This window comes from Phodopus roborovskii, unplaced genomic scaffold (genome assembly GCF_943737965.1).
Source record: "Phodopus roborovskii unplaced genomic scaffold, PHOROB, whole genome shotgun sequence".
Classification (NCBI taxonomy): domain Eukaryota; kingdom Metazoa; phylum Chordata; class Mammalia; order Rodentia; family Cricetidae; genus Phodopus; species Phodopus roborovskii.
In genome coordinates this window covers 1,810,781-1,832,565 of record NW_026125537.1, presented here as the reverse complement: position 1 = coordinate 1,832,565, position 21,785 = coordinate 1,810,781, and the positions used below count along the sequence as shown (strand labels likewise).

At 36.7% G+C, this 21,785-nt stretch overlaps 1 protein-coding gene across 26 annotated transcripts in view; it reads left to right on the top strand.

The window, feature by feature from the left end:
* The window catches only part of Slmap (sarcolemma associated protein), a 119,309-nt gene that overhangs the window by 44,576 nt on the left and 52,948 nt on the right, over positions 1-21,785 (top strand). For all 26 annotated transcript variants that reach the window (XM_051176720.1, XM_051176728.1, XM_051176726.1 and 23 more), the window contains exons 3-5: positions 13,294-13,366; positions 17,105-17,141; positions 19,918-19,980. In XM_051176720.1, coding sequence (XP_051032677.1) covers positions 13,294-13,366; positions 17,105-17,141; positions 19,918-19,980 — 173 coding nt within the window. The remainder of the gene's footprint in view (positions 1-13,293; positions 13,367-17,104; positions 17,142-19,917; positions 19,981-21,785) is intronic.

Below are 21,785 nucleotides of genomic sequence, written 5' to 3'. Positions count from 1 at the left end.
AAATCAAAAGAGGGCAGTTATACTTTATTAATTTAGACAGTGGGACAATAGCTTGGCAAGTTTCTCCTGTTTTTCTGAGCATGGTCTGATCATTAGACTCTGATATTTTGCATAGTACAATGCACTTGATGGTGGTGTCGACTCTCATGTTTTATGCGTGTCTCTCTGTATAAACCTGTAGTGCCATTAAAAAGGTAGTCTTATTTTTGTTAGATTTTTTTTCTTCCTCTGTAAGTTGTGTTTGGTACTTGAATTTGGGTAGGGCCAACTTTGTAGGAATTTCCATTTACAGTTGTTGACATAAAGTGTTGACTACTCTTTGTAGTAAGAGCACTTAGGTGGTGTGATGACAATGGGAAGAGCAGCCCCGGGCAGCCCTCTCTCTTTGCTGCTCTTGTAGCAGGCTTAGGCTCATGTACATGGAGCTCTACATGTAAGTAAGTAACGGAGATGAGACTTTGACTACATTGAATTTCCTTCAAGGAATTACTGCTTATTGATTTAGGGTTCTCAAATAGAATTATTAGGCACTAATTGATAAAAGAATGTGGTTATCAGTTTTAGGAAATGGCTTAGTTAAGTTAAGCTATGCCTAGCTTATGCTGGCATATATGCAGATTTATGGGGGTTGATTACAGAATGCAGCTTGCAGCCTTTTCTAGATTCCTTCATATTCTTCCCCATCTATTCCTGAAGGAGATTTAGGATAATTATTAGTTGAGTGTTAATTCTGCAATATTAGGTTTCTGCAGACCTCTTTGAATGTTTTATCTTTTGGCATTTATTACTTCACAAAGTTTAATTTGTAGGTCCTTGAGATACTTGTATGTTAGAAAACATGTATTACCTGTTGAAGCTTATGCTAGGAAAAGGTTAGTTTTTTTTTTTTTTAAATGCTAAACAATAGTATGATGAGTTTTATAACACTCGAAGAAGAATCCCAAATATGCAGTACTACTGGATAGCTCTGGGTAGAAGTCAAGAGGATTTTCAACTGTATTAGAAAGGAGAGGTCACTTGTACATTTTGGTAAGTCTTTTAGTCTGGCAATATTTACTGGGGCCTGGCATTCAGAAGGCCTTGAACTATACATTCTCCTTTTAAAAAATTACATATCTGTGTCTGTTTGCCACCTATGTGCAGGTACCTGTAGAGGCCAGAAGATGTAGGACCTATGGGAAGATGTAGGACCTATGGAGCTGGAGCTGTAGATGACTGTGAGATCCCCAACATGGGTGCTGGGACTAGAGCTCCTGTGCTCTGAAGAGCAGCAAGTGCTCTTGATTGCTGAGCCCTCTCTCCAGTTCCCATTCTCCACTACTTCTTTTTCTTCTTCCTCTTTTCTTTAGCTGGATTTCATGTAGCTCTGCCTGGCCTGGGACTTCCTATGTAAAACAGACTGGCCTTGAACTTGTAAGAGACCTGCCTGCTTCTTGAGCGCATTCTTTACTTCTAAGCCTCTTCCAAGCCTCTTCTAGTTGTCCTCCCTATTTGTGCTTTCTTTTTTATTCGTAACCTTATTTTGATCTTTTCTTCCATTTCCAGCTTTCTAATCTTGTTTTACTTGTTCATATACATAACATCAGACATACATCCTTCCCTGTCCATGCTTACTACAAATTACCATTTTTTTATAAAATTTCTTACTGTACCAGTGATTCCTCCTTTTTAGTTATATCTTTTTATTTATATATCTGGTTTGTTTCCTCATTGAGATCGTTTTAAGGGCAGGGAGCTAGTCATAATCATTGACATTATTTAACATTATTTTCAGCAATCATTTTTTTGTAGCCAGCAATTTCTCAGTGAATATTTATTGAGCAAATAGGTAAACCCAGAGAACCACCACATCTCATGGCCAACAAAAAGAATAAACCAGTAGTAATATTACTCATGGTACAATGAGAGAAATGAAGAAGTGAGGTCTATGTAATGAGAAAAATAACTTCAACAACTAGGTAGAAATATACTTGTTGGAGAAGCAGCAGATGCTGAGTCTAGGTCAGTGAATATATACATTGAGCCTGGAAGACTTTTGTCATATTAGTAATTTCTCTAATTTGCTAGCGTCCCATTAAAAGGACTTCTAGGAATTAACATGAGTGAGTCTCTACTGTGAAAGACAGGCATTTTGAGTATCAAATTGTAACAGCATTGGATTGAAGTATGTTAAATATGTTCAAGTTGATTAACCTGCATTAAAATTAAAAACTAAATTGATTGTTTTACTACTTTTGTGAGAACTTAGAAAACTCTATTATCATTCTGAAACAGGTAAATACTAAGAAAGAATAAGCACTCACATTTCCTGTCCTGTAAGAACAGGAATGCACACAGTTTTAATTTAATCTTCACTACTTGGAAATAAACAGCCACCACAGCTACTTCAATTATACCTGAGGTTAAAAAAGAACGTAGGTGAATAGTCTGGAGAGTTTGTTTAGTGTTAAGAGTATGTATTGCTCTTTTCCTTTAAATTTTTAAATTTTTAATTTTTACTTTAAATTAAAAAACATCTTATTTTTACATACCAATCCCAGTTCCTTCTTCTTCCCATCCTCCCATGCACCTCACTAACCCCTCATCTCACCCCCCCTTCCACTCTCCAGGGAGGGTGAGGCCTCTTATGGGGGATCATCAAAGTCTGTCACATCATTTGGGGTAGGGTCTAGGCCCTCACCCCGTGTATCTAGATGAGAATATCCCTCCATAGGGAATGGGCTCCCAAAGTTCTTTCACTAGAGGTAAATCCTGATTTCATAGCTAAAGACTGCCCTGGCCTCCCAACTGATACCCATGTTTAGGGGGCATGGTTCAGTCTTATGCAGGCTCCCTAGCTGTTAGTTTGGGGTCCGTGTGCTCCCACTTGCTCAGGTCAGCTGTTTCTGTGGGTCTCCCCAGCATGGTCTTGACTCCTTTGCTCATCACTCCTCCCTCTCTACAACTAATACCAGGAGTTCAGCTCACTGCTTAGTTGTGGGTGTCTGCTTCTGCTTCCATCAGCTACTGGGTGAAGGCTCTAGGATGACATTTAAGGTAGTCATTAGTCTCATAGAAGAAGGCATTTAAGGTAGTCTCTCCAGTATTGCTTAGATTGTTAGTTGGGATCATCCTTGTGAATCCCTGGACATTGCCCTAGTGCCAGATGTCTTTTTAAACCTATAATGGCTCCCTCTAGTATAGTATCTCTTTTCTTGCTCTCTTTCTCTATTCTTCCCTTGACTCAATCTTCTTGAACCCTCATGTTCTCCTACCCCACCCCACCCCATTCCCTCCGTACTCCCAATTTGCTCTGGAGATCTTTTCTCTTTACCCTTCTCCAGGTGTTAGGGTCCTCCTTGTTTCCTAACTTCTCTGGGGTTGTGGGTTATAGGCTGGTGATCTTTTTCTCTATGTCTAATAATCACTTATAAGTAAGTACATAGCATGTTTTTCTTTCTGGGTCTGGGTTGCTTCAATCAGGATGGTTTCTTCTCGTTCCACCCATTTGCCTGCGAGTTTCAGGATTTCATTGTTTTTTGCTTTTTCCCCAGTGAGTAGTACTCCATTGTATAAATGTACCACATTTTCTTTATCCATTCTTCTGTTGAGGGCCATCTGGGTTGCTTACAAGTTGTAGTTATTATAAATAATGCTTCTATGAACCTATTTGAACAGATGTTCTTGTGGTATGAATATGCAACCTTTGTGTATATACCTAAGAGTGAAATTGCTGATTTTGTGGTAGACTGATTCTCATTTTCCTGAGAAACCGCCATACTGATTTCTAAAGTGGCCACACAAGTTCATACTCCCACCAGCTATGCTATGGAGGAGTGTTCTGCTTTCTCCACATCCTCTCCAGCCTAAATTCTCATTGGTGTTTTTGATTTTAGTCATTTTGACAGGTGTAAGTGGTATATCAGAGTTGTTTTGATTTGCATTTCCCTGATGGTTAAGGATGTTGAGCAATTTCTTAAGTGCCTTTCAGCTATTTTAGAATCCTCTCTTGAGCATTTTTTATTTAGTTCCATACCCCACTTTTTAATTGGATTATTTGGTGTTTTGCTGACTAGCTTCTTGAGTTCTTTGTACATTTTGGAAATCATCCCTCTGTCAGATGTGGGGTGGTGAATATCTTTTGCCATTCTGTGGGCAGCCATTTTGTCTTGTTGACTGTGTCTTTTGCCTTACAGAAGCTTCTCAGTTTCAGGAGGTCCCATTTATTAATGGTTGATCTCAGTGTCTGTGCTACTGGTGTTATGTTCAGGAAGCAGTCTCCTGTACCAATTTGTTCAAGGGTACCTCCCACTTTCTCTTTTAAGAGATTCAGTGCGGCTGGATTTATGTTGAGGTCTTTGATCCATTTGGACTTAAGTTTTGTACACGGTGATAGATATGGATCTATCTGAAATCTACTTGTCTGTATCCACTTATGCCAACACTATTTGTTTAAGATGCTTTCTTTTTCCCACATGATAATTTTAGCTTCTTTGTCAAATATTAGGTGTTCATAGGTGTGTGGGTTAATATCAGGGTCTTAATTCAATTCCATTGGTCTACCTGTCTGTTTTTGTGCCAATACCAAGCTATTTTCATTACTATAGTTCTATATAGTAGAGCTTGAAGTCAGGGATGGTGATGCCTCTGGAAGTTCCTTTAATGTACAGGGTTGTTTTTGGCCAGCCTGGGTTTTTTTTTTTTCCATATAAAGATGATTATTATCCTTTCAAGGTCTATGAAGAATTGTGCTGGAATTTTGATGGGGATTGCATTGAATCTGTAGATTGCTTTTGGCAAGATTTCCATTTTTACTGTGTTGATCCTTCCTGTCCAAGCGATCTTTCCATTTTCTGTTATCTTCTTTAATTTATTTCTTTAAAAGACTCAAAGTCCTTTCATATAGGTCTTTCACTTGTTTGGTTAGCGTTATCCCAAGATATTTTATGTTGTTTATGGCTATTGTAAAGGGTGATGTTTCCCTGACTTCTTTCTTAGCCCATTTATTGTCTGTATGTAGTAGGGTCACTGATTTTTTATTTTATTTTATTTTTTTTAAAGTTAATCTTGTATCTTGCCACTCTGCTAAAGGTGTTTATCAGCTGTAGGAGTTCCCTGGTAGAATTTTTCGGGTCACTTATGTAAACTATCGTATCATCTGCAAATAGTGAAAGTTTGACTTTTTCCTTTCCAATTTGTATCCCGTTGGTCTCCTTTTGATGTCTTACTGCTCTAGCTAGGCCTTCAATGAAGTACAATATTGAAGAGATATGGAGAGAATGGACAGCCTTGTCTTGTTCCTGGTTTTAATGGAATCACATTTAGTTCTCCATTTAGTTTGACGTTGGCGGTTGGCTTGCTATATATTGTCTTTATTGTGTTTAGGCATGTTTCTTATATTCCTATTCTCTCAAAGAGGTTTATCATGAAGGGGTGTTAGATTTTGTCGAAGGCTTTTCAGCATCTAGTGAGAATATCATATCATTTTTCTTTTTCAGTGGATTGCATCGATGGATTTTTGTATGTTGCACCATCCCTGCATCCCCGGGATGAATCCTATTTGATCATGGTGAATGATTTTTCTGATGTGTTCTTGGATTCGATTTGCCAGTATTTTGTTGAGTATTTTTGCATCAATGTTCTTAGTTGTTGTGTCTTTGTGTGGTTTGGGTACCAAGGTAATTGTAGCCTTGGTATAAAGAGCCAAGGTATAAAGAGTTTGGCAATGACCCTTCTGCTTCTCTTGTGTGGAACACTTTGAGGAATATTGGTATTAGCTGTTCTTTGAATTTCTGGTAGAATTCTGCACTGAAACCATCTGGGTTTGGGCTTTTTATGGTTGGGAGACTTTTGATGACTGCTTCTATTTCATTAGGGGTATAGGTCTATTTAAATTGCTTATTTGTTCTTGGTTTAATTTTGTTCATTTTCTTTAAATTTTCCAGTTTGTGGAATGCAGGATTTTGAAGTATAACCTGATGATTCTCTGGATTTCCTCAGTGTTCGTTGTTATGTTCCCTTTTTTATTTCTGATTTTGATAATTTATGTTTTCTCTTTGCTTTTTGGTTAGTTTGGATAAAAATTTATCTATCTTATTGATTTTCTTGAAAAACTCTTTGTTATGTTGATTCTTTGTATTGTTCAATTTCCAGGAGTTTGAATGCTTTGTAATTTGTGTTGTTGTTTGTTATGAGTAGTTTTTTCCCCGCCCATCTGGTTCCACCGCCTTGCCAGCCCCAAATAATACACAAAGAAGCTGTATTTGATACAAAGCTGTTGGCCTGTTACTAGTTTCTTATCTGCTAGCTCTGTCTTAAATATTAATCCATTTTTATTAATCTAAGCATTTCCACGTGGTCTCACTTAACGGAGAGAGGGACCAGCATTCTGCTCTCAAGTCTCTGTATCTTGACTCCTCTCTCCTACTCCTTTCTCCTCATCTCCTAGTCCCGCCTGTCTTGCTTTCCTATTGGCCAACAGTGCTTTATTCATTAACCAATACGAGAAACATATTTACAGAATGACATCTCCCATCACCTCCTCTTTTCTGTCTAAAATAAAAAGAGGGTTTTAACCTTAGCATAACAAAATACATCACACAGCAGTTGTTGAATTTTAACTTTAAACAATGTTGATCTGATAAGATACAGGGTGTTACTCCATTTTTTTTTTTTTTCTTTTTTTAAATCTCTTGGGGTTTGCTTTGTTTCTGAGTATATGGTCGATTTTAGAGAAGGTTTCATGTGGCACTGAGAAGGTGTATTCTTTTGTGTTTGAATGGAATGTTCTATAGATGTCTGTTATCACCTGTGTTAGTTCCTTTATTTCTTTGTTACGTTTCTGTCTGGTGGTCCTTTCCAGATGTGAGAGTGGGTTGTTGAAGTCTCCCACTATATGTGTGTGGGGTTTTATGTACGATTTGAGTTTAAGTAATATTTCTTTTACCAATGTGGGTATATTTGTATTTGGGGCATAGATGTTTAGAATTGAGACTTCATCTTGATGCATTTTTCCTGAGTTGAATATGAAATGACTTTCTTCATCTCTTTTGATTAATTTTAGTTTGAAGTCTATTTTGATAGATAGAATAGCTAAACTGGCTTGTTTTTTAGGTCCATTTGGTTGACAAATCTTTTCCCAACCCTTTACTGTGAGGTAGTATCTGTCTTTGAAGTTGAGGTATGTTTCTTGTATGTAGCAGACAGATGGATTCTGTCTTATTATCCATTCTGTTAGCCTGTGTCTTTTTTATAGGCGAGTTAAGGCCATTATTATTGAGGGAAATTAATGACCATTGATTGTCGATTCTTGTTTGTTTTGGATTTGGTGGTGGTGGTAGTGTTGTGTCGTTGCACACCCCCCCCCCCCCCCCCCCGGCTTTTGGTGAAGTGGGATTTGTGAGTGTAGTTAAATTCCTTGGGTGGGAATTTTCCTTCCAGAACTTTCCGTAGGGCTGGATTTGTAGATATGTATTGTTTAAATCTGGTTTTGTCATGGAATATCTTGTTTTCTCCATATATAGTGACTGAGTGCTTTGCTGGGTATAGTAGTCTGGGCTGGCATCCATGGTCATTAAGTGTTTGTAGAACAACATCTATCGCGGACCTTCTGGATTTCAATGTTTCCATTGAGAAGTCAGGTGTAATTCTGATAGGTCTGCCATTATGTATTACTTGGCTCTTTTCCTTTGTTGCTCTTAATATTCTTTTTTTATTCTGTATGTTTGGTGTTTTGATTATTATGTGGCAAGGGGACTGGTTTTTTTTTTTTTGTTTGTTTGTTTTTTGTTGTTCTTTTTTTTGGTCCAATCTATTTGGTGATGTGTAAGCTTCTTATACTTTCATAGGTATGTCTTTAGGCTGGGAAATTTCTGCTCCATGATTTTGTTGAATATATTTTCTGCACCTTTGAGCTGGGTTTTGTTGCTGCCTTCTATAACTATTATTTTTAGGTTTGGTCTCTTCATGGTATCCCACATGTCCTGGATATTTTGTGTCAGGGATTTGTTGGACTTAAGATTTTCATTGGTTGATAGATATATTTTTTCTAGTTATCTTCAACACCTCTTCCATCTCTTGTATTGTGTTGGTTATACTTTTATCTCTAGTCCCTGATCATTTACCCAGCTTTTCTGTTTCCAGCATTCCCTCAGTGTGCGTTTTATTTCCTTCATCTGTTTGATTTTTTTTTAAAGATTTATTTATTATGTATACAGTGTTCTCCCTGCATGTATGCCTGCATGCCAGAAGAGGACACCACATATCATTATGGATGGTTGTGAGCCACCATGTGGTTGATGGGAATTGAACTCAGGACCTCTGGAAGAGCAGCCACTGCTCTCCAGCCCCTGTTTGATTGTCTTCCCCCCCCCCCCCCCGCCCCCTTGGCTTTCCTTGCTTTCTGTAAGAGATTTTTTTTTCTTGTATTTTTTGATTTGTCTTTTCCTCCATTTCTTGCATTTTTTTTTGTTTGTTTGTTTTTTTTGTTTTTTTTTTTTTCTTCCATCACTGTAAGGGATTTTCTCATTTCCTCTTTGAGGGTCTCTGTCATCTTCATAAAATTGTTTTTAAGGTCATTCTCTTCTGCTTCATCTGGTTTGGGATGTTCAGGTCTTGGTGGTATAGAATCCTTTTACTCTGGTGGATGTGATCTTATACTGTTGTCTTCCTATCCCTCCTTCCCATGAGTGCAGGTGGCTTCTCTCTCTCCCTCCAGTGGGTGCAGGCAGGTCCAAGACTTCAGTGGCTGCTGTTGCTGGATGTTTTGTTCTGCCCCCAGGTGTCTGGGGGATTTGGTGGGTGGGACAGGACTACTGTGTGTCAGGAGACTCCAAGTAGTGGTAGGGGAAGGTGGCCCAGAGAAGGCCCCCATTCACCTCTCCTGGTGGGTGCAGGTGTGTCTGAGATTGCAATGGTGGCAGATGCCTGATGGGTTGGTCTGCCCCCAGGTCCCTGGGGGATTTGGTCATGTATTGCTCTTAAAGAGAACCAGACTTCAGTGTCTACATCAGGTGCTCAGTCACAGGTTGACTTCAGCTCCAGGATATCTAACATCCTCTTTGGGACTCCTCAGGCACCTGCACTCAAGTGTACATGTCCACACACAGATAAACACCTATGCACTTAATTAAAACACATAATTATTGAAAGAAGTAGTTGAAGGTTGAAAGTTTTGTGATGACTCAAGTACAGTTTTCAAGAGAAAACAGTATGATAGAATATTAATTTAATTTTAGAACAAAAACACTGTTGATTCACCTATCTTTCTCTGCTTTTCCAACTCTTAGCCTAAGAAGTAGAAACCTTAGAAAGTCAAAAATTTAAAGATAAAAAGTCCTTAATAATTATTTTATTTTAAGTGAAAAAACAATTAATGCCTGACTCAGATCTTGTTTTTTTTTTTTTTTTAATATTTCTTAGGTTTTTAATGATTCTGTGGTTGTCCTTCCTGTGGTTGCCTGTCTTCTCGAGATCCTTCAGGCTACTGCTAAGTATAGACTAGCACTGGGTTGGAGGAAGAGCCAGATATAATATTATCTCCGCCCCCCCCCCCCCAGTGTTTCTCTTTCCCATTCCAGGGCTTCCAAAAGCTTTTAAACCAATCAAACTGAACATGGGTCCCCTAAGTGGCATTTGTGTAAAGAGGCTAAAAGAGGCTGAATGCATACCACAAAGTAAATAGATCTCAAAACCAAGATAAATGGCCTGTAACATCTCTTAGTGTTACTGTAATTTTTAGTAGTCTATATCTATGGAGTCATTGTAAATAGGTCTTCTATAAGTCTTTTGTTGCCTCTTTTTGAACATACCTGTTCTTTATGTTTTTAGAATATACTGATGAAATTTGTATGTGGTTTAGAATATCTGTGTGTGTTTAATGTGGCAATGTTCTGATGCTCCCTTTCCTTTCTAGATAAACTATTTAAATTATATATATGCTTTACTATTTAATCCTCAAGTTTGAAGTATAGTAAGAATTTGTATCTTCCTCCTGTATAAATGCCCTTTAAGTTTTTGTTTCTGTCCTGAGAATTAAACATATGGCCTTGCATGTAAGCAAGGCAATTGCCCTTTTTTGTCTTTTTGTCTCCTCATCCCCAAATAAAGCTCAGAATTAATACACATACAAGCATTTGAAACTTATTTTAACCTAGTTTTCACAGAGTCATTTGACTCCCAGTCTCCCCCCCCCCTTTTTTTTTTAACCTGTTGCAAATTCAAAAGATTACTAAGTTTTGTATTGTCTGTGGAATCTTTTCACAGAAGGGTTGGCTGTACTTAATCAGACATGGACTTCCCTGCCTAGGCAATATTAGCCCTTGGTTCACTTTGTTGATTTGGTATCAGTCTATTTGCTGAACTTTAATCTAGCCGAATAATAAATTCCTGATATGATATATCACACATTGTGTCTGGTACTGCAGTTTTCTTCTATAAGTCATCTGTGTATTTTCCATTTAGTTGTAAGTTTATAAAAAGTTTTTTGTTAGCGTGTTTTCCATTTAGTTGTAAGTTTATAAAAAGTTTTTTGTTAGCATATTTTAATTAGACATAATAATGTGTTTCATTATGACATTATGTTTCATACACATATATGAAATATATTCACTAATTATCTTTTGTCCCTGTTCATGCCCTTCCTCTTCCAAAATACCTTTACAGCTTTTACCACTTCCACATTTTTTTGTTTTGAAAAACTTATGCATTTAATTAGTGGTAATTTATAGCACGAATTCTAATTGGTTTTAATAGTAAAAACCAGAGACAGATATTGAGGTTAAAGCTGAAGATCAGAAAAGCAAAGCAGCCAGCCCCCTAGAGAGTTCTTACCCCTATAGTGATTAGACTGAAAGGGTGATCCTTTCTTCAGACTCTATCTGTCTCCACTGAACCACAGACTCTACTGCTCCTCAGACTGCACTGAGCTCCTGTCTCCTCCTGCCTTATATTCCTCTCTGCTGGGATTAAAGGTGTGGGTTCCCAACTGCTGAGATCACCTTTGTGTGATCTCTGTTTCTCTTTTAGACTGGATCAATTTCTTGTAGTACAGGGTGGCCTTGAACTAACAGAGATCTATCTGCCTCTGTCTCCCGAATGCTGGGATTAAAAATGTACCACCATTGCCTGGCCTCTGTGGCTAACTAGTGTGGCCAGCTTTACACTCTGATCTTCAGCCAAGCTGTATTTCGTTAGATCATAAGCAAAATATCACCACTTTGACATCACAAATTTTATAATACCTACCTTTTCTGTGACTATCTATTTGGGATGAAATGCTAGGAGCCATGAAGAGTTAGGTGTTAATTGTATAATTGTGACAAGTCACTGGGTCAGGATCTAAGCACTGGCGATCTGACTGCTAGAAAGAATATGGGAACATTATGCTTTATTTGACCCCTTTGTAGCAAGCAGCACTTAGGATCAGAAGAAGAAGTTAAGAATCAATAGATGAGATGCGGTTTTGAGTGAGGGGGCACAGTTGGCAGCAATAGTCTAAGGACTAAGTGAGTGGTTCTGGGAGAAAAGGAAGTTGGAGCATAAGGCTTGAGATAAAGAAATTTTGGGATAAAGATCTGAGGATGGAGGGTGGTTCTATGGGAAGAGAGAGAGAGAGAGAGAGAGAGAGAGAGAGAGAGAGAGAGAGAGAGAGAGAGAGAGAGAGAGAGAGAGAGAGGTTGGGCGAAAATCTTTAGGTCTGGGCATGAGAGTGAGATAGGACCTGAGGGAAAACTAACACATCATGGGAGGGAAAGGAGGTGCTGAAACTCTTAACCCAGTTGAGAAGTGAGAGCTCTAGCACAGTCCCCTGGAGAGATGGTTCAGTGATTAAGAACATTTAACAATTGTCTTGAGGCTTCTATTGTCGTGATACTGATAAAACACCATGACCAAAGCAACTCAGGGAGAAGGACTTATTCCAGCTGACAACTTGTAGTTCATTATGCAGGGAAATCAGGGTAGGAATTCAAGGTAGGAAACTGGAGGCAGGAACTGATGCAGAGTCCATGAGGAGTACTGCTTAATGGAATAAAATAAAATAATAATAATAAAAAAAGCATTTGGTTGTGTTATCAAGGAGATAAAGGCCACCACCACAGATAGGATGTGTAAAAATCATAAACAGTAAGATGTTTGGAGATTGCATATAACCTGCTTGTGTATAAGAGATTAGTGGCAGCAGCTTAGAGGATGCAGCTAGAAAGGAAGGAAGAAGCCAAATGATTCATGGCAGTGGTAGCTATTCCAGGCAAAAATGAGGAGACTGCCAGTAGATAGTTCTTTGTCTGTGTTAGCACTTTTTAAATATAGTTGTTAATAAAAACAAATATTGGCCAAACTGTGCTAAATTCCTTAAATTTAATGTATTTCCAGGTGACATCCACATTACTTTGTGTTATCATCTTGATACTATGGTTGTAATTGTCCAACATATTATATCCCTAAAACAATAATTATTATTAAAATAGTTTATTGAAGTATAGATAAATATATGCCAGTTTTCTTGTAAGACTCAATCACTGTTTTGACAGGTGTATACAGCTACAGTAAGCACTACTCTTAAAATCAATTATACATTGTGTTTTTGTCTGCCCACATCAGCTTTAAGTCAGTTTAATAAGCAAATTTGTTGAACTATTGATTTTTGAGTATTCTAAGAACAGAGAAATCAAAACTATCAATCTTTAAATTAGGAAGTATTTTTTTCTATGAAAGATACAATGATCTGTACAGTTATTTATGTGGGAGATTTGTCTGTCAAATCATCAGTAGCAAAAGGAGTGAGAAGAAGCTTATGAGTTGTATACAGAGAGACTGCTGTGGCTTTATCAGAAGGTATGGGGGATGGAGGAACAACCAAATGAAAGCTGTACTGGAGAGCATCCTGTGTGAATCCTATCAGCTGTATACTGGAGGAATCAGAGATATACCCTTACTTGTCAGCAGTCTGGATGTTCTAAACTGTCCATAAAGGACACTAAAGTTCTCTGAGGTGTGGTTGTGAGACAGTTTGGAGACAGGAGAATGAAGAATAAGGGCTACTTTTTAAAGGGTAGTAGACTAGGTGTGATGTCAGCAAACTGGGACAAAACTGTCTTATCCTTTTCTACTCTTACTGGTTCTGCATACTGGACAGTTGACTTCTCATTGTCTGTTAAGGAATTGAGTTTTTCTAAGGTAGTACGTACCGTTGTTAAACCACTAGATTTATTTACTTTCCTAGAAATTACTATTTTTAAGAATGAAATACAAGTTTAGTTATGAGACCCACCAAGTTTCATATTTTTAAACAATTATTCTATTTGTTTTAACCAGTTACCCATGGGTGTATTGTTTCCACAATAAAACTTTTTCTACCAGATGGTATGGAAGCCCGGCTCCGCTCAGAGTGAGTATAACTTAGTGCTGTGAAGTCTTGGATTAATTAATCTTAGTTGGTAATATTCTTAGTGATGATACACCGTTAAAACCACTATTAGAAAATTGATACAGTACTTTTTGGCTTATACTTTAGTTTCAAGTACTTTATATTATTTAAAAAATCTAATAATAATAATGTATCAGAGGTAAAGGTGGTTTTATTTCCAAATTTAACTTTACAGTGCATATTTGAATAGATCGTTAGTTGCTTTTGCAATATTTAGGATATTTTAGTTATAGGAGAATGATAACTGTGTTCCTTTTGGTGTATACTTAATTTAGATCTTTCTGTACTTTGATTGCCTATGGAATTAATGTCAAATGTCATATTCTTCCAGAACTTGAAGATGTCTATATAATTAGTAATTTTTTTTTTAAGGGGAGTTAAAAAGAATTTCCCCCAGAGTAGTATTTTATGTTTTATGTGAAGCAGTATCAAATCCTGTCATGAAGTATAGAGTTTAAAATGTAAATTTAAGTACATCCTGTACTTTTTACAGGTTTTCATTGTGAAATAGGGAAGGTGCTGGCATTATTTAAATATTAATGCTTTTTGTTTGTTTTTGTTTAGGGAAAGCCTTGAATATGCTAAATGCTTAATTCCTTTCTTCAAAGGAGCTTCCTGTTATCACAATCTGTTTTTTACTAATGGTTTACATTGTTTTGACTATACCAAAATACCTAGAGTTTAAGGAAAAGCTGAATAGTGAGTGGGAAAGAGAGGAAGATAAAGCAGAGTGAGGGTCCCTTTACTGTAATAAATAGTCTTCCCTGTCACATTTGAAATTTAAAATATTATTTTAATTATGGTTTATTAAAATGTAATTGATTGAAATTGTGGTATAAACTTAAAGAACTTCAACATAACAAAGCCTTTATGGGTTAAGAATTGAACTTTCAGTCATAGAACAACTAATCAATCCATCAATGACCTACATCTTTTTAAAGACTAGTGTTTGCCTGCTGTTGATTTGAGGTCACTTTTGATAAAGTTAAAAGGTTTGAGCAGCCATGTAAGTCTTTTGTGTTCTTAGGTTCCATCTAGTAGAATATGTGTATCCTCTCTCTCTCTCTCTCTCTCTCTCTCTCTCTCTCTCTCTCTCTCTCTCTCTCTCTGTGTGTGTGTGTGTGTGTATTCATGTATGCATCCCATGGTGCGTGTGTAGGTCAGAGGACAGCACTGGTGTTGGTGCTTGCTTTCCAGCTTGTTAGAGGCAGTGTTTTGTGTTTGTCACCATGTGCCCTAGGCTAGCTGTCCTCCAAGATCCTGGGAATTCTTCAGTTACCGTTTCCTAATTTGCTGAAAGAGTGTTGGGGTTTCACACATGCACTTCTTGGCTTACATGTGTTCTGGGTACTCAAACTCAAGCTCTCACACTTACCTGACAAATGTTTTACCTAATGGACTATCTAATCAGCCATATGTAAAAATTTTTGAAGACTTTTCAGTAGATTCCCCCATTTCCCCAAATCCCTTTAACTATTTTTTATTTTCTTCCCAGCTCTCTTTCCTTTTTTTAGGGACTATGTGTGTGAATGTTTGTTGTGTGAGTGTGTGTATTGTCTGACTATGTGTGTAAATGTTTGTTTTGTGTGTGTGTACACTGTCTATGTGTGTGAATATTTGTTTTGTGTGTGTGTATTCTCTCTCTCTCTCTCTCTCTCTCTCTGTGTATTGTCTGCATGTGTGCATGTGGAGCAGAGAATAACCTCAGATGTCAATCCTCAGGAGCTGTGCTCCTTGGTTTTGCACAGGATCTCATTGGAACAGGGCTTGCTGAATCAGTTTAAATGGCATCAAGAATGCCAAGTCCACTGTGTAAATAGTGTATAGGGTTTTTAAGATCTTCAATAGGTAGTTCTGATTGTTTCTTATTTTTCTATTTTATAATTTTCTAACAACAGAAATAGAAGTTGCCAATAACTTTACAACCCCAACATTAAATAACAGTTCCTATTTTCTAACATTGCCTTGTTACACTTTTTATATACATATACACAAAAAGTTTTTAACAATCCAGATAAAATACACCTATATCCAATATAGTTTCTGTAAGAAAATATATATTTGTAGAATGTGTTATTTGACTTTTTTAGCCATTTGTTTGCTAACCAGGTTTCATGGGGATAGAAGAATTTCTTCTTGGGTCACTAAAAGCACACACACACACACACATACACACACACCAATAAAACCAACCAACCAATCAAAAAACCCCAACAAAACCAGATTTTAAAAGTTCTATTTGTTTCCATTTAGGGTTTTTGAGTTAATGTCCTTAATATTAGCAGAGGAAAAAAGGATATATACAAAAAAATGGTTATCTCTGGGTGCTAGGATTAATTTTAGTTTATTTTTTTATGTTACATAATTCCCATTTTCAGTATATATTGCTTGTACAGTCAAAAAGACTTATATTTAAAACTTTCATTTTAGTTTATAGAATGAAAAAGAATTACTGTAGTTTCAACTTTCACTAAGTATCAAGTTTGTTAAGACTTGAGGTTGGCTCTGTGGATGCAGGGGTGAATTGATCATCATTCCTGAGTCACAGACATGTAATCAAATAAATACAGTAAAAATTTATACATGTTCATTGAAGTCTGTGCAAGGTATACTGGTGTTTTGAAAGTAGGTACTAGTACTTAACCCTCCACTGTCATGCTCAGGGTTATGAACTGAGCTGAGTCCCAAGCTTTACTAATTGAGTCTAGGAACTTTACCCAATCAGCCTTCCATCTGGTTATCACTGGCTTAGTTTCTAAGATGTGAAGTGTAGGGGACATAGGTGACAACCTTGCTCTACATCCCTCTACCTGTGTTCCAGACACATACAGTATCTTAAAGGGCTTTGTAAAACAGGCACTCTGCCTTCCTCAGCTGCACATTTCTCATGGGAGTAGAAGATAGTAATTGGTTGGTTACTATTCCAAGGCATTGTTTGAAGCTACTTGTTTATATCAACACATTTAATACTTACAAGAACGCTATATATGGCCCCTTTATAAGTGGGGGCCATCTTGATTAGTTTTTAGCTGGTAAGTATAGCCAATTTGGTCTAGTTGGTATACTTAGCCTGTGTGCTTAACTGCTGCTGCTTTTCTATCAAGAGTTCTTTATCAGGCCCCAAAAGAAATTAGTGCTAGTTAATGACCTGTTGTGTTTGCTCTACTGTACACACATGCAAACGTTGACTTCGACCCAAGATGGCTAGTGAAGAATAGTTGTCACTGTTTTGACAGCTAAAGTTGTTCTGCCCCAGAATGACTTTCCAAATTATAATCTTTCTTTCCAACTGAACTTTTACTTACTTACTAAAGATTTCTACACAGGAGTATTTGTTTATTTATTGGTAACTTACATGTTACAAATAAAATGCATGATTTAAAAGGTACTTCAGTGTATTGAAATAGTAAAAATAAGGGAGTCATCACAGCGCTCAGTAAATAGTGGGTCCTCAAAAGATGTTTAATAAATACATTTTGGAGTTGAAATTCGTTTTAAGAAAAATAATGAGTAAAATGTAAGTTTACATTTTTTTTTTTTTAGAAATGTCATTGTTTATGAAGGGATGAAAGATAGTTTACGTTCTTTTAATTATTTGAGAGCAAATGCATGAATTTTATGACAAGATATTCTGGTGCTCTAGTACCATTTCCTCCATTCTCAGGAAATTAGATAAAAATTCTAAATTTTACTTTTCAGTGTCATCCATGCTCCATTACCAAGTCCTGTTGACAAAGTAAGTAGTGAATGATTGTTTTCCAAACTCTGAAATATTATTTCACTGGTGTTTTTATATAATATGTTTTACCTTTAAAAAAAATCTGTTTTTATAGTAAAGTAAATATGGCTGTGTAGTTAATATAACCTTCACTGTGTAGAGAATTTGGAATGGATGTTTCTTTGGGAAAAGCTTTTGTAGCCCAGGTAAACCATTGACTGAGCCAACTAAATGTACCTGGTTTAGTGCCTAGCCAGGGGTAAATAATGTTAACTATTACCTTTTATTCTGAAGTACAGTTCTGTCTAGGAATTTCCCAAAGCTTTCTATCCAAGTTCACTTAGTATTTGTCCATACAGCAGAGAGGCTCTGAAATAAGAACTTACGGAAATTACTCTTTTAATGCCACTAAACATCAGTTTTGATACCATCTGATCAGAAATTGCAGTAATTCATTGCTAGAATATTTTTCTTTTGTTTAGGAGTATTGGTGCATTGAAACTATAGGTATCATTGCTAAATAAGAAACTGTGTGATCAAAGAGCAGAAACAGACTTTTTTCTTTCTCTATTTGACATTACTGTGAATATTGGGAGTTTTGTTCTTCTTTGATTTTTAGACAGGCTTTCACATAGCCCTGGGTGGCTAGGAACTCACTGTGCAGCTAAAGATGTGGTTTGTTTACTTCTGGATCTTCTTGCTTCCATCTCCCAAGTTTACTTCTGGATCTTCTTGCCTCCATCTCCCAAGTCCTAGGATCTGGGACAGTGCCTGCGGGGTTCTCTCTCTCTCTCTCTCTCTCTCTCTCTCTCTCTCTCTCTCTCTCTCTCTCTCTCTCTCTCTGTCTCTCTCTCTCTCCTAAAATGTGAGGACAAACATTTCACAGTTTTTTCTTAGATTCGCAGCGGTTACCTACTTTAAACTGACCTTGTTTCTTAGATTCTTGTTTTATAAATGAAAGTAATTTATCATCAACTTCACTGATACCAAAAACTGTTTTAGAAGTAAATGATTTTGTTGATTTAGATCTTCAAAAGAAAAATACTAATTCTTTTAGTCTGAATATTAGAAAACATACTTTCTGAGCTTAGTAAGGAGTGATTACATAACATAATTAATAAATTGGAAGAGTGTAGTGTATACCTGTATTTCTAGAGCTTGGGAGGCTAGGATAGGAGAATAGCTGTGAATTCAAAGCCAACCCTGGGGAACATAGTACCTGGCCAGGAAGGGCTGTGTAACAAGACCCATTTTAAACAATGAAAAAGGATAAGTATGCATACTTGTAGTGCTTATTAGTGTTCAGGATATGGGTAAATACCACAGCAACTCATTGTGTTCTTTGTTTTCTTTTTTAGTGACATGGTTCTGTATCCTATAGTCCTGAAAAGCTCCCATTGAAGCAAATTCTGATGCTTTTGGGTTCTGAGCAGTTAGGCTGACTTGTAGTTTCTGAACATTATTTTCCATCTTTTTCTTAAAATTTACATACAATAATAAGTTTTTCATTGTATCTGGCTGTTGGACAAAATGATAGAATATTTTTTATTTTAATTTTTGTTTTTCAGTAAGTAAATAGTGAGGTTTCATGTCATCCTCTATCCTGACACATGCTTCCAAGTAACATTTTGAAGATTGTTATTTCTAAGTGAATTGACATGTTGATATATTAATGAAGTAATTGATGATGAATCTATAGGAAAAATATAATGACTGTTTTGATTAGGAGTTATTTCTCTGTTATGAAAAGGCTTGTGATTTGACTTACCAAGGAAAGTTTCACAAGTAATGCTTGCGTCATCGTCTTGTTTATAAATTGAAGTAATTAGTGTAATACTATCTATATAATTGTAGACATACAATAGAAATATTTTGAGAACTAATTTACATAGTAATTGAGAATTAAGACTAGATCAATTAAAAACATTATATATATATATTTAGGGAAGTACACATTTCATGGAATTGGTTTGTTTTTAATTCTTTAAGTGCATTTTTATTTTTGTTTGCATTCTCCTTGTACATGTGGAGATGAGGACAACTTGCAGGAATTGTTTCTCTCCTTTTACCATGTGGGTATTGGAGATTGTCCTACTGAAGGTTACCATTGCTGTGATAAGCACTGTTACCAAAAGCAACTCGGAGAAGGAAGGGATTATTTGTCTTACACTTCCAAATCAGTGGATCTAGAAATACAGTTCAAATGGGACTTTTGAAGGAAGTCAGGACAGTAACTCAAGCAGGGCAGGAACCTAGAGTAGGAGCCAAAGAAGAGGAGTGCTGCTTACTCGCTTGCTTTCCATGGGTTGCTCAACCTACTTTCTTATGGAACCCAGGATCACCAGTCCAACAAAGATGATACCACCCACCAAGGGCTGGGCCCTCTGCCATTGATCACTAAAATGCTCTACAGGCTTGTCTGCAGCTTGATCTTATGGAGGAGGCATTTTCTTAACTGAGGTTCCTTCCTCTCAGATGACAGCCTGTGCCATAAAACTATCCAGCAGGGGATTAAACTGAAGTTGTCAGGCTTGACAAGTGGGACCTTTACTTACTGAGCCATTTTATTGGTTCTTAATGGCTTGCTTATCTATCTTGTCCATCCATCCATCCATCTATGGTTTTGCAGTACATAGTTTCTCTGTTTAGCCTTGGAGATGGTCCTGGAACTCACTCTGTAGGCCTGTCTTTGCCTCCTGGGTGTTGAGATTAAAGGTGTGCACCACCTCCACCCTGCAGCCTTTTTAATGTAATGTTTTCTGTGATTATTGATATTATGTTGTTTTATTTCTAGGTTGCTGCTAACACTCCAAGTATGTACTCTCAGGAACTTTTCCAACTTTCTCAGTATCTACAGGTAAAAGTAAATCTTGAGAATCCTTAGTCTTTAAAAGTAACTTAGATTTTATTTTGCCAGTTTGCAAATACAGAATCAGAAATATTAGCTGGAAACAAGTGCACCAGAAATATCTTTTAAAGGAAGAATGAAGGCTTAAAAAATAGATCTCAAGAAGAAAAAGGAGTCAGGATTGTTGGGTCTAGAGAAGTTAGTATGCAAGAGAAATTATTTTTTCTACCAGTACAAGGAGTTTCCAAAGGAACTCTTTTGTTTTTTGTTTTTGTTTTTTGAGACAGGGTTTCTCTGTGTCTCAACCCTAGCTGTCCTGGAACTAGCTCTGTAGCCCAGGCTGGCCTTGAACTCAAAGAGATCCACTTGCCTCTGGACTAAAGGCGTGTGTCACCACCTACTAGCCAAAGTAATTCTTTAATCATAGGTGATTTTTAAATAAAATTAAACTTGTTCAAGTTTTGGCTATGTGATAATAGTATGTAATTTGATAGCATTTATTATAGACTATGCTCCATTCTAGTACTTTACTTATATTGATTCATTTAATCTATGTAATAGTTTTTACTGCTATTTATAAAGAATATAGTTATCTCATTCTTGTTTTTCCAAGAGGAATAACTACAGGGAAGGAAGATTTAAAAATTTACACAATTTCACATATGCAGTGTGATTTGCTCCTAGTCTGAGTTTAGAGTAGTTTTGACAGACTCCAAAGTCCCATTTGAACTGTATTTCTAGATCCAGGGCACAGAGCAGCTCCTTGGAATGGCCTCCTGGTGCACTTAATTCGTTATTTAAAAAGATATACAATTCTAAAGCAGAGAAGTGTTTTTTTTTTTTTTCTTTTATTTGGGCAGGATTATGGCTTTGGGTTGGTAGGGGGAATTACCATGAGGGAGCATGGTTTAAAAATAACCTTTAGTTTAGAAATTTAGGAATGGTAGTTTTGTTATTGACCTTCAATTAATAGTTTTATTTGTGTAGGCTTTTAGTTGTCCTTAAAACTGTTGAATCTGCCTGCCTCTGCTTCCTGGGTGATGGGGTTTAAGGCCTGTGCTACCATCCATTGGCTTCCTAAGAAAGTTTTAAAAAAGCTTTTGGACCTTATTTACCTCATGTAGGCAATTGATAAAAGTAGCACCACCTATCCACATTATGAAGGATGTATGAATTAATATAAGTAAAGTACTTAGAATAGTGCCCACAATGGAAATTATACGATGTGAATGTCATCAGTCATTTTCATTCAATGGGAAGGTGTTATAAGGTTTCTTTTCAGAGGTGGGAGAAAATGTTAAGATTAGTTGACTCTTCATTTCTGACATGAGAAATAACAATGTTCATATAGATTAAATGATTAGCCTGATTCTGTGTACTATGGTTGCTTATCATCATTGAATGGGCCTCTCATGCTCTATTTCTTATTCCTTCTTACCCTTCTGTCAGTACTTTGAACATTCATTTACATTTGCTAACTCTTTGGGAGGAATATCCCCACCTCCTTTTCCTTCTTCTTGTATGACCCTTCTTGAATTATTGAAATTTTAATGTAAACTGTGAACCCTTTGAATAGAAGTTGAAATAGATGCATTTCATACCTTAGATCTAAAAGACCATTTTCAGGAGAACTACATTTGTTGAAATTTGGTTCAGAATTAAGAAACTAATGGAAATGAATTTTTTAAAATGTGTAATGACTCCATCTAGTGGAAGTAGTTTCTAAAACTTTGGTTGGCTTGTGGCTTTGCTTATCAGTAAAATATTTTGTATCTGTTACTTCCTGGATATTAGGAATGCTTCAGAAACTTAAA